At 41.4% G+C, this 12,335-nt stretch overlaps 1 protein-coding gene across 1 annotated transcript; it reads left to right on the top strand.

Annotated features, from left to right (window-relative positions):
* Window positions 1-425: 425 nt before the first annotated feature.
* On the top strand, window positions 426-10,338 carry spast (spastin). The gene is made up of 16 exons (XM_061790286.1): window positions 426-807; window positions 891-974; window positions 1,040-1,123; window positions 3,603-3,769; window positions 3,847-3,959; window positions 4,035-4,128; window positions 4,207-4,281; window positions 4,410-4,481; window positions 4,588-4,663; window positions 4,762-4,853; window positions 4,974-5,053; window positions 5,133-5,175; window positions 5,259-5,338; window positions 5,421-5,491; window positions 8,307-8,347; window positions 8,423-10,338. Exons 1-16 carry the CDS (start codon window positions 690-692, stop codon window positions 8,546-8,548), a joined length of 1,416 nt encoding a protein of 471 aa, XP_061646270.1. The 5' UTR covers window positions 426-689; the 3' UTR covers window positions 8,549-10,338.
* The last annotated feature ends 1,997 nt before the right edge of the window (window positions 10,339-12,335 follow it).

The following is a 12,335-nucleotide window of genomic DNA, read 5'->3' as shown; positions in this document are numbered from 1 at the left end:
ATATGTGCCCTGCGAATGGCTGGCGACCAGTTCAGGGTGTACCCCGCCTCTCGCCCAAAGTTAGGTAAAATTATTATTATTATTATTATTATTATTATTATTATATACAATAATTGTAATTTTCACATTTGTGAGAGGGTGCATAATTTAACATTTGGTGAATTTTGAGTGTCTTGAACTGAGAGAACACAATGAGGGAAAACAGAAATGAGGAATTAATGATTATCATCATATAAACCAGTTATGCCCATATTAAACCGGTGTTTCGTTTTGGCATCATCTATGTGTCCTTTACAGCATACATAGATGAGGTCAAAGTACAGGAAATTGTATTTCCGACTCCAATATAAACGACAAGCATGATTTTATTGTGAGAATGTACACGGAAGTAGGTCTCCATCTGTTGCTGGGCTGCAGCAAGAGGGCGGGGCTTCAATGCGAAGGCGGAAGTTAGGGATCGCTTTCGGAAGGACGTCCAAACAAACCGTAGCATAGCCCGCTGATAAACACGAATATTTTCGGACCAGTTTTTACATGACTTGTACTATTGTAAATGTGTTTATGCTGTTGCATTATAGAAGCCACACGTCGCATCGATTCGAATTTGTTATAATGGTGTAGTCCGACTTTACCGCAGCGTGTCAAATAATATGCTAAAGTCTGAACTGTAGAATTGTAAGAAGGGACTGATGTCGGCAAAAACGAACACCAGCAAATGTAAAGATAGCGGCGAAGTGGTAAAAAACTACCACAAGCAGGCGTTTGAGTATATATCCAAAGCACTACGGATTGACGAAGATGATACAGGTGTGTTTGCGATGCCCGTGGGTTACTGGTTTACGTGGTGCGGTCCTCTGACAACTTCTGTAAGAACTCTTGTGTGGTGGCAGGAGAGAAGGAGGAGGCTCTGCAGTGGTACAAGAGGGGGATTGTTGAGCTCGAAAGCGGCATCGCAGTGACGATAACAGGACAAGGTATGAGCCGAGCAAACAGGACAGTACAGGCTTGTTTTGATGCTGATTCACCTGTTTGTCAACAGGAGAGCAGTATGAGCGGGCCAAGAGACTTCAGGATAAAATGATCACCAACCTCACCATGGCTAAAGACAGACTTGCTCTTTTAGGTAGGAGACAGTGATTTTGCCCCATATATTTCCCCCACGGTGAAATAGTGGTTAACACATCTGCCTCCCAGTTCTGAGGTTTGGGTTCAAATCCCGCCTTCAGTCTTCCTGTGTGCCGTTTGCTTGTTCTCCTTTCTCTCTACACCCTGGACTGGTAACCAGTCAACCACGGTGCAGGTATAGACAAACAAACATTCACACTCTCATTCACACCTATTGGCAATTTAAAATCTTAAATTAACCTAAAATGCATGTTTTTGGAATGAGGGTGGAAGCCAGCGTACCTGGTGAAAACCCACACAAGCACAGGTGTAATGTACAAACCCCACACACGAAGGCCAGATCGGAGAGGCAACCCTTCGGAACTGTGAGAAAGACATGATAACCACTATGGCGCCATGATGGCCTTTTACAATATAATGAGATAACATTGAAGAGTAGATAATGCTTGTTTTTTCATTGACACTGCCAGAGTGGTGATAATTTAAGATGTTTATTAGTGATGCACCCAAAGTTCGGGCGCCGAAATGTTTCGGTCGAAAATAGGCCAAACAGCATTTTCAGTGTCAGACCGAAAGACCTTTGTCACCGAAATAAAACTACAAAATGACATGTCACATGTTGAACACACTGACGGCCGACGTACGCGAGTGTGTACTCCTCAGAGTAAAGAATAATTTACTATTAACAAGGAGGGATGTAACAATATTCACGATATCGCGAAATTAAAAGTGCCTCGATATTGTCATAGTCTTTTGTCAGTATAAAATAATGATCCATTGTGTTTAAAATTTAGTTTTGGGCTGGCTATATGCAGCCATACCACTTAGCCAGGCTGCTAGAGCCAGACTACAGCGTTCCACTTCCTCATTTGGAGTATAAAGCGTACATGCAAATCAGTCGCCTTTTGGCGAAATTCGATGTTTTGAACTCAAAATAGGCCATTTACATGAATCGTATAGATCCGATGATTTTTTTTTCCACTGGGGGGGGTGTCCGGTGCGAGGTCACTGCCACCGTCGCTGACGTCATAGGCTGTTTTGTAGTCTTTGAAGGCTCGCAGCTAGATCCATTCCACACATCCCCCATCCACATATAATTGTGAATATTACTAATATGGGAGAGCGGCACGGTGATCAACTGGTTAGCACAGCTGCCTCACAGTTCTGAGGACCGGGGTTCAAATCCCGGCCCCGCCTGTGTGGAGTTTGCATGTGCTACCCGTGCCTCGTGGGTTTTCTCCGGGACCTCTGGTTTCCTCCCACATCCCAAAAACATGCATGGTAGGTTGATTGAAGACTCTAAATTGCCCGTAGGTATGAATGTGAGTGTGAATGGTTGTTTGTTTCTATGTGCCCTGCTGGTGACCATTTCAGGGTATCTCGCCTGAAGATAGCTGGGATAGGCTCCAGCAGCCCACGACCCTCGTGAGGATAAGCGGTAAAGAAAATGGATGGATGGATGGATCGATGGATGTTACTGTGGCTATAGTTGATGATACAGTTGATGTCAATTACTTCATTTCTCGACTGTTCTGGAATTTCTTTGGATATAGTGATTTTGTTACAGCTTTTTTAGATATTTTGTCCGACTTGATTTTGTCGGGACAGATTCTGTTTAAGTGATATCTTGATTGAACAGGACTGGGGGTAATCAGGCTTGGGTGTGATCAATGAAAATTATCCAAAAATTGTGATCAGTCGCAATTAAGTCATGATTTAACAAGCGGCGTAATTACTTTTTCACACAGGGACAGGTAACGTTGAATAATTGTTTTTTCCATTAATAAATGAAATCACAATTTTAAAAGAGCATTTTGAGTTCACTTGGGTTATATATGTCTGGTATTTACATTTGTTTGATGATCTTAAACATTAAAGTGGGGGATGCACGATGTCACGATGAATTATGGGAACCGCTTGGCTTTTCCGTCATCATGCTAACGGCTACTAGCCCAAACGAGCGTCCCTATTGTCGCCCGACCTCTGTGCTTTCCACTGTTCGGGGGTGGAATGCTTGTTACATGCTATTTTGAGGTACGTACGAGCGACAGCTAACAAGGCTAAATCCAATGCCGAGCCACAGAGGTGAACGTGCGCCTTGTGTCTGTTGTCAGCGCAGCATAAGTCACTAATCCTCACTTCCATGACAGCGAATAAACTACGTTTTTAGACAAACATCGTAATAACGAAGGATGGGGGAAGGATAAGACGAGACAGATGGCAACACCATGCTAATCGTTAAACTAAAGTCGCAAAATTCTTAGGGTAAAAAGTGCATCTCCACATTGCCAATCTGATTTACAATCAGTGATCCACATGTCTGGGAGTATTTTGCAGTAATATGCCATAACAATTCTTAAAGGAAACACAGGGTTTTCTGACAAGTCTTTTGGTATCTCATTTATGTTGCTCTGTGTATCTTCTGTTTGCTTGAAAAAAAAAATTGTTGATTATCATTACTGTTGCTGTTTGTGCAGAGGCCACATTGGCTTCTAAAGGCAGAGGTCAACCCCAAAATGCGTCAAATAATGCTCAGAAACAAACAAAACCGCTTCCTAAAAGCGAGCCTAAGGTCCGAGGGATGCCCAAAAATATCAGGCCCTCCACAGCAGGAAGACCACCTTGTAGAACCACTGATTCAAAGGTAAATGGCCCTCATAATCATTTGTCCTCTGAAAGTCCAGTTATAATGGAAGGTGACATGTTTATGTTGTGACTAAGGTAACCCCACAGGTGGTTAGACCTTCAAAACAGCCTCATAAGAGGGAGCTGAAAAATTTCAAGAATGTGGACAGCAAATTGGCAAATATGATCCTGAATGAAATTGTAGACACGTAAGTTGAAATAATGCACTGGACCTTTCGGAATGATTCATGGAGTATTTACATGTTTTCATGTGTTCATTTCAGTGCGATGTCTGTAACATTTAATGATATTGCGGGCCAGGATCTGGCCAAACAAGCACTCCAGGAGATTGTCATTCTTCCTGCCTTAAGACCAGAGGTGAACGTCGAAAGAAAATCTGTCATGGTCACTTTAATATGCACCACATTTAATGTCATGATTTGTCAATCTGTGTAGCTTTTCACTGGCTTGAGAGCTCCAGCACGAGGTTTGCTCTTATTTGGTCCACCTGGAAATGGGAAAACCATGCTGGTGAGCGAATGATATCACACCAATCTCGATTTTTTTTTTCCCATGCACAAGGAAGCATGGATGTGCTTTACTGCATGATGATGTTATTTATAATAAATTGAATCACAGCTTTTGCTTCATCTTAACAGGCTAAAGCAGTTGCAGCAGAGTCAAACAGCACATTCTTCAACATGAGCGCAGCCAGTTTGACATCTAAATTTGTAAACACAATCAATTTGTGCATGTGATCATCATATTTTACACATTTTTCTCTGTTTCTGGTGTAAATTTAGTGCGATATGTTCATCATTTGTGACGTCTTCTCAGGTTGGAGAGAGCGAGAAGCTTGTCCGAGCATTGTTTGCAGCTGCCAGGGAATTACAGCCATCTGTCATCTTTATTGGTTTGTGTTGTACCCCTGGGATGGAACCTTACAGCCAATTTGGTCCCCTTTATATTTACATTTGAACAGCCATATTCTGTTTTTGCATCCACATTTAGATGAAGTTGACAGCTTGCTTTCTGAAAGGCGGGAGGGTGAACAGGAGTTCTCCCGTCGTTTAAAAACTGAGTTCCTCATTGAATTTGATGGGGTAAGAAAGGTCTTGTGACTTTTTAGGACATTTAAAATGTTGCGTAATAACAGACACACTGCATTTAGTCACTGTTATATCTGTGTTGTTATTTCCACATTGGTGTTTTTTGTGGGTCAGGTCCAATCTGGAGGAGATGACAGGGTGCTTGTCATGGGAGCCACAAACAGACCTCAGGAGCTAGATGAAGCAGTTTTAAGGTGCTTACTTCATGCTGCACAATTATCACTGCTAGTATTTTTGTTCTTTCATCAAAGTGTTCGCTGATATATCCTACAGGCGCTTTGCAAAAAGGGTCTACGTGACGTTACCTGATGAGAAGGTATTTGCTCTTCCCACCAAAATCACGTTTCTTTTTTGTATCAACCTTTAAATGTTAACGTTATATTTTGTAACCTTTTTTAGACAAGGTCCACGCTTCTGCAGCATCTTTTAGCAAAGCATGGGTGTCCGCTGAGGAAGAATGAGTTGAGCTGTCTTGCAAAGTGAGTTTCTTATTATCTGCATTCACAACTTCCCTTCCCGGTTTCATGTTAAATGTGCCACTCTTCCCGAATATATTGTTAGAGCAACTGCAGGATATTCTGGAAGTGATCTGACATCCTTGGCAAAAGATGCTGCACTTGGGCCAATTAGAGGTAAGAACCCTTCAGCAGATAATCAATGACATCTTGTCCTATGGCTAAAATCAACCCTGAATCCTGTATTAGTCTGAGAACAGAGTTGTTTACTTGCAGCATAGCAGCAAATTTGACTGGCATTTTAATTTTTCCACTGCACTTGCTCAGTGTGAAAGGACGGCAATGACAACGGGGTTGCGGCTATCCCATATTAGGAAGTGGTGACGCAACAGTCTAGAAGGAAGTCGGGACGCTTTCCGCGTTGAGTGGACCGCAACTCGCCAATATGTATTTGTCACTGTTGGAAAGAAAGCCCTAACTTTGGTTATTTTAAGGAGGAGGAGGTGACGCAGCAGCAAAAAAAAAGTTACTGAGAATATCCCATACTAATTTCACAGCAGCAACTCGGAGTTCAAACTTGCTTAGAGGTGTATTTCAAGCTGAGCAGGGAGCTTTGAAAGAGTGTTTGAAAGCCTCCTGCAGAGACATCTCAGTATGTTATTTTTATATTGGCTTAAAGTTCAGGATACTGGGACAATTTCTGCTCTTCTTTGTTTTTGTGAGATTACGTGTGATCATGTGAGATTCCTGCCCCAGAGGACTTGTTTCTAGACTAGTGGTGGAACAGTATCTTTCTCTGTGTAGTGATCTGTGTTGAGATTATCACAGCATGCCACACACAATATGACCAAAACTTTGAAATGGCAGATTTTTTTGGGGGAAATATATAAATCTTGTGTGTAGGGTACCAGGCCTAAGGTACACAGAGGACTAACGACACAATAAAGAAGAGGGTAGTCACTGAATGCTCAATAACATGAGTATTCCACTAATGAAACCATTACTTCCGATGAGAATATATGTTTGAAATGTTCAGTCATTAACAAGCATGCATAGGGAAAGGTTCATCACTGCACTTTGCGGTTTACTATTCCAATAATTGAGGAGCCAGTTTTGTCAACACACATTCAGATTGAATTAAGTTGAATTAAGTGTGGTGTGATGTACAGTTCCCTAAAAAAGTATTGGCCCCTCTTCTCAAATTCTTATAATTTTGCATAGTTTCCCCCCTTTGTTTAAGATCGTCAAACACATTTTAAATATCAGACGAATATAACCCAAGTTCACTTAAAATGCTGTTTTAAAATGTTAATTTCATTTTATAAGGGAAAAAAACTATTCAAAGTTATCTGGCCCTGTGTGAAAAAGTAATTACCCCCCTTGTTAAATCATGAATTAATTGGCGCTAATCACAATTTTTGTTTACCGGTAATTTTAACTGATCACACGCAAGCCTGAATACCTCCAGACCTGTTCAAACAAGAAATGACTTAAACAGAATCTGTCCCTACAAAATACAGTCGGACATAAGATCTAAAAAAAAAAAAAAAAAACCTGCAACAAAATGACACGATCCAAAGAAATTCCAGAACAGCCGGGAAATAAAGTAATTGACATCTATCAGTCTGGTAAGGGTTACAAAAGCCATTTCTAAAGCTTTAGGATTCTAGCAAACCATAGAGAGAGCCATTATCCTCACATAGAGAAAACATGGAACAGTGGTGAACCCTCCTAGGAGTGGCCGGCCTACAAAGATTAACCCAAGAGAACAGCAATGACTCATCCAGGAGGCCAGAAAGGAACTCAGGATAACTTCCAAAGAACTGCATGCCTCAGTTAAGGTCAGTGTTCATGACACAACAGTAAGGAAGAGACTGGGGAAAAATGGCATCCATGGCAGAGTTCCAAGGCAACAACCACTGCCGACCAAAAAGAACATAAAGGCTAGTCTTACTTTTGCAAAAAAAAAACAACAACATCTGAATGATTCCCAAGACCTTTGAGAGAATATTACATAGACTGACGAAATGAAAGTTGAGCTTTTTGGAAGGTGTGTGTGTCGTTACATCTGGCGTAAATGTAGCACAACATTTCAGAAAAACATCATACCAACAGTCAAACGTGGTGGTGGTAGTCTGATTTGCTCCTTCAGGACCCGGACAACTTGCTGTGATTGATGGAACCATGATTTCTGCTGTTTAACAGAAAATCCTGAAGGAGAATATTCAGCCATCAGTTTGTGACCTCAAGCTGAAGCACATTTGGGTTCTGCAGCAGGACAAGGATCCAAAGCACACCAGCAAGTCAACTTCTGAATGACTTAAGAAAACAAAATAAAGGTTTTGGAGTGGCCTAATCAAAGTTCAGACTTGAATCGGATTGAAATGCAGTGGCATGACCTTCAAAAGGCCGTTCATGCACGAAAACCCTCCGTTTTTGCTGAATTCAAACAATTCTACAAGGAAGAGTGGGCCAAAATAGCTCCACATAAATGTTAAAAACTCATTGTCAGTTATAGAAAACACTTGATTTCAGTTGTTGCTGCTGAGGATGACCCAACCAGTTATTAGGTTTAGGAGGCCATTACTTTTCCACACAGGGCCAGGTAACTTTTTTCTTAATAAATGACATCAACATTTAAAAACGGCATTTTAATTTCACTTGGGTTATATTTGTCTGATATTTACATTTCTTTGATGATCTTAACGTGGGGAAACTATGCAAAAATATAAGAATTTGAGAAGGGGGCCGATACTTTTTTACAGCATTGTAGTCTCCCAAATCAGTTTGGGTAGGTATAATTGAAGTGAATGCTTAAATGAGAAATACATTATATATATATATATATATATATATATATATGTGTATATATTTTTTTTTCTCTCCTTTAGATCAATTATAGGTAAAGTGTCGTAAATCCTGTTGCCTAAATCTTTTATGTTATCATATAGTTCATCTGCATTATTTAATGTGAAAATCTTGTCTTACACAGAATTGGGACCAGAGCAAGTCCGGCACATGGTTGCTAGTCAGGTGAGTTAATGCTGTGACGGATGTTCCTTCTCGTTTGGAGGTTAACTTCCTAAAATGTCCTCCGCTCATTCACAGATGCGCAACATCAAGATGAAAGACTTTGAGGATTCCCTGAAGCGCATTAAGCCCAGCGTTAGCCCAGCAACTCTCAATATGTACAACCAATGGAACAAAGACTTCGGTGACACAACCGCATTTTGAATTTAGTTCAGTTATACATTAGAATGAAGGGTGGGAGGGCGGCTTTCCTTGATAAATACAAGATGATACTAACAACTGTGATCGCTTGGCAAACCTTTCCTGTATAATAGCTATTTGACTTGAAACACTGTTTGAATTTCCAGTTTTTACGGGGAAACTGTATTGATGCAATTTTCTATGAATTTCAAATGATGATTAATAAGCTTCACAGCACTGTTCTTGTATATTTTATTCCCAAGAATGTCCTGAAAATTCCCTTTTTTTCCTGCCAGAAGAGGGCAGCACACTTATGTAATACCTTGAGTAGCTCAATTCCAGAACAGTACTAGCATGGTGTTTCATCCATTCATCCATCCATCCATTTTCCGTACTGCTTATCCTCACTCGGGTTGCGGGCGTGCTGGAGCCTATGGCACTTTACTTGCATTAAATATGGCTGAACACGTGCTCTCCACAACTAGTGGAAGTCGTTGAAAAATTTACTAGAATGTTTTTCTGGAACGAAATTTATTTTTTTTCTCATTTTTACATCGAATGAAGTTTTTGCTTTGTTGAATTTTTCTTCTCAATATATATATATATATATATATATATATTACAATTAGCGTATCTCAATTAACTGAATCAAATGTTCAGTCGTGTGTCCAACACAAACATTTTAGCATTACAAATTCAATGATTGCATTGCTGGTTGAATCTGAGCTTCAGTCTTTTAGTGCGGGTGCTGCAGATATGTTTGGAGCTGTTCTCCAACTCTTCTCTGTGGTCTCGCTGCATCTGGAATCAACCCCATTTAACAAGCAGCCGCAGATGAGTGGAGTGCTGTGAAACTGAAAATAAATAGCCTCTGCTGCAATGTTGGCCATCACATTGAAGATTACGTGTCAAGAGTGTGGCGTGTGCAGGTTAATGCAGATACATATTATGTGTGAGTATTTTAAAGGACAGATTACAGTGGTGATAAGTGAAGTTATGCACCTCTTTGGCCGAGACCTCATGACCAGCCAAAAAGCTAACAACCAGTTTGGAGATGAAGGTGCTTGTTTGCTTGTTAAGTGTTGTGGAATATTTTACTGGGATGTAATAAATGTGTGTGGTCATAGGTCTTTATTTTAGTGCTACTTTTCCCGTCTTAAAACGTCAACCAAATGTGACGTTATTCCCACAGGCCTTCCGCTGGTCAGCCCGTGGTGTTACCTGTGGTTCGTGTGGTCCACAGCTGCATCGTCTTCTTTGCAGATGTTTACTCACTGTGCAAAATGCAAGCATTTTATTTTGCCTATTGATTTAGTTTCAGCGCTGCACGGTAGACGACTGGTTAGCACATCTCCCTCACAGTTCTGAGGACCAGGGTTCCAATCCCGGCCCCGCCTGTGTGGAGTTTGCATGTTCTCCCCGTACCTGGGTGGATTTTCTCCTGCTACTCCGGTTCCCTCCCACATCCCAAAAACATGCATGGTAGGTTGATTGGAAACTCTAAATTGCCCGTAGGTGTGAATGTGTGCGCGAATGGTTGTTTCTGTGTGCCCTGCGATTGGCTAGCGACCAGTCCAGGGTGTACCTCGCCTTTCGCCCAAAGATAGCTGGGATAGGCTCCAGCACACCCGTGACCCTAGTGAGGATAAAGCGGTACAGAAAATGGATGGGTGGATGGATTTAGTTTCACAATGTTGTCATCAGATTAGTATTTGCACTCTTCTGTTGCTTGTCAGATGAATTCATGAATAAGCTCTGGACCAGGTTCCCCTTGTAGTGTTTTTTTTTTTTTTAAATAAAAAAAAAACATGTCATCATGACTGAAGAGCTTCTTTCACAATGCCAGACCGGAATGGAGCATATTAGGGGCAGAGGATTTAGACATTACCTTTTTTTCCCTGTTTTCTTTTCACTGAGAGCGTCCTGCAAATCAAACACTTGGTCTTTAGTAAGTTCATGATGTTTTCCTCCATGTCTCAGGAAACAACACACAGGCGTACAGGTGGAGCTCTAGCTTGTGGCCCCAAACATTCCTGCAAACAAATGATGCACAAATAATCTTGTATCTATGCAGTCTGTTTGACCTGACACGTGACACTGATTGGCTTAAGGCTCTCTCTAAGCAAATGCATTCACTGACGATGTAGTGGTTCACCTGCCTAAATTTGACCATGTGCAGGCAGCATGGGTGGGTACTTAATGAAATGTGTCCCGGTATAAAAGAAGAATGGATGTGTTAGTATGACAAAAAATAATATTTTATCTTCCGAAAACAATTCTGCACAAGTCATTCTACAGACGGCGCTCGGTGGGGCGTGGTCGCCATATCTGCCTCACAGTCGAGAAGTTCTGGGTTCGAAATTTCATTTGCATTCTTTCCCTGTGTTTGTGTGTGTTTTTACGATAGGGAATTTGGCTTCCTCCCACATTCAATAACAAATGTTACATTAACTGAAGTTTCTCAATTGCCCGTTGGTGGGAGTGTGAATTGGAGTCCATGTGTGCCCTACGATTGACTGGCGACCAGTTTGGGGTGTATACCACCTCTGGCCTATAAAAGTTAGCTGGGATAGGCTGCAGCTCACTTCTGACCCTAGTAAGGATACGTGCCATAGAAAATGAATGAATAATGCTGAACTCAAGCTCATCAAACACCTTTGGAATGAAGTAGAACCCAGATTTTAAAGCAGCAGGCTGTCTCTCAGGTCCAACATTATCCAGCTTCTGGATGAATGTACAAAAATTCTGGCAGACCCACTCCAACATCTTGTGTAATATCTTCCAAATACAGTATAATGAACGCTGTTATAGATACACATAGTGTGACCAACTCCACATTTTATTCCACATTCCCTTCCAGATGTCCCTATACCTTTGTCCATACCCCTTCTGGGTGACTGACAGCCTCTCTTCATAGTTGCCTGTCAGAGGCTTCCACCTCCACAGTGGCTTATTGATGCTTCGACCACAACATCCACTCGAGGGAAAACAGAATAGGTGATCATTTGATACCTCCAAGTAAAAGAGGCCACCCTGTCGACAGTAGAATAATAGTCTACACAGCATGAAGCCCTCAATGCTTGAACAAACAGTCTGTGAGTGTTTCTTCAAGTGGCTCCTTAAGAACGATGTGTGGTTGGGAGGGTTTGGTGAAATGTGTGCCTGTGCGTCATTTTAACGCTTCAAGAGCTGCAGGGATTTATTTATGGTGGAGGCATTAATTACAGTGGAAAAAAATAAGTCGCACAAACCCGAGAGATCGAACAATCATCATTCAAGACATCACGAAAGAGGACTAAAAATTCCTGGGACTTCATTTGACCAGCACCATAGAATGGATTCTGCCTATTTTTGGACATTGTGTTAACGAGACATACTGTAAATTGTCGATAATCTGATACTGGATTCTTAGTAGACAGACAAGAAATGCTTCACTATAAATTGCCAAGAGAGATTTCTTAAATTCCGGGGCGCTTTTATCACCATAAATTGAAAGATGTGATTCAGGCTTACCACAGTGAAGGGCCTTCAGGACTGAGTCGTATCCACTTTCCAGTACTGGTTGCTACTGTTCCAGCGGGCCTGCACCCCCAGTATATGCACTCATTTACCTTGCAACTGTTATTCTTCCGTCTCACGGGAGCCTAGAGGCCGAGTCTAATCGTGTATCTAATGGCAACATCTGTCTTTTATGAGCACATTTATTTTTCTTACTCTTACTTGTTTATTTATGGTATGCTCATATCTTTGGGTGTGTGACAGCGGAAAAATGGAGTGTTGCTATACAGATGCAAATATGAGCTGCACTTGT

The sequence above is a fragment of the Phyllopteryx taeniolatus genome, chromosome 11, assembly GCF_024500385.1.
Source record: "Phyllopteryx taeniolatus isolate TA_2022b chromosome 11, UOR_Ptae_1.2, whole genome shotgun sequence".
NCBI lineage: Eukaryota > Metazoa > Chordata > Actinopteri > Syngnathiformes > Syngnathidae > Phyllopteryx > Phyllopteryx taeniolatus.
This window is presented reverse-complemented; position numbering and strand designations above follow the sequence as displayed.

Excerpts from the sequence above, each read along its gene's own strand:
- spast (XM_061790286.1), top strand. The coding sequence starts at position 690 with ATGTCGGCAAAAACGAACACCAGCAAATGTAAAGATAGCGGCGAAGTG. Across the intron at positions 5,176-5,258 it reads TGACGTTACCTGATGAGAAG|ACAAGGTCCACGCTTCTGCA; the intron begins GTATTTGCTCTT and ends AACCTTTTTTAG. Across the intron at positions 5,339-5,420 it reads GAGTTGAGCTGTCTTGCAAA|AGCAACTGCAGGATATTCTG; the intron begins GTGAGTTTCTTA and ends ATATATTGTTAG.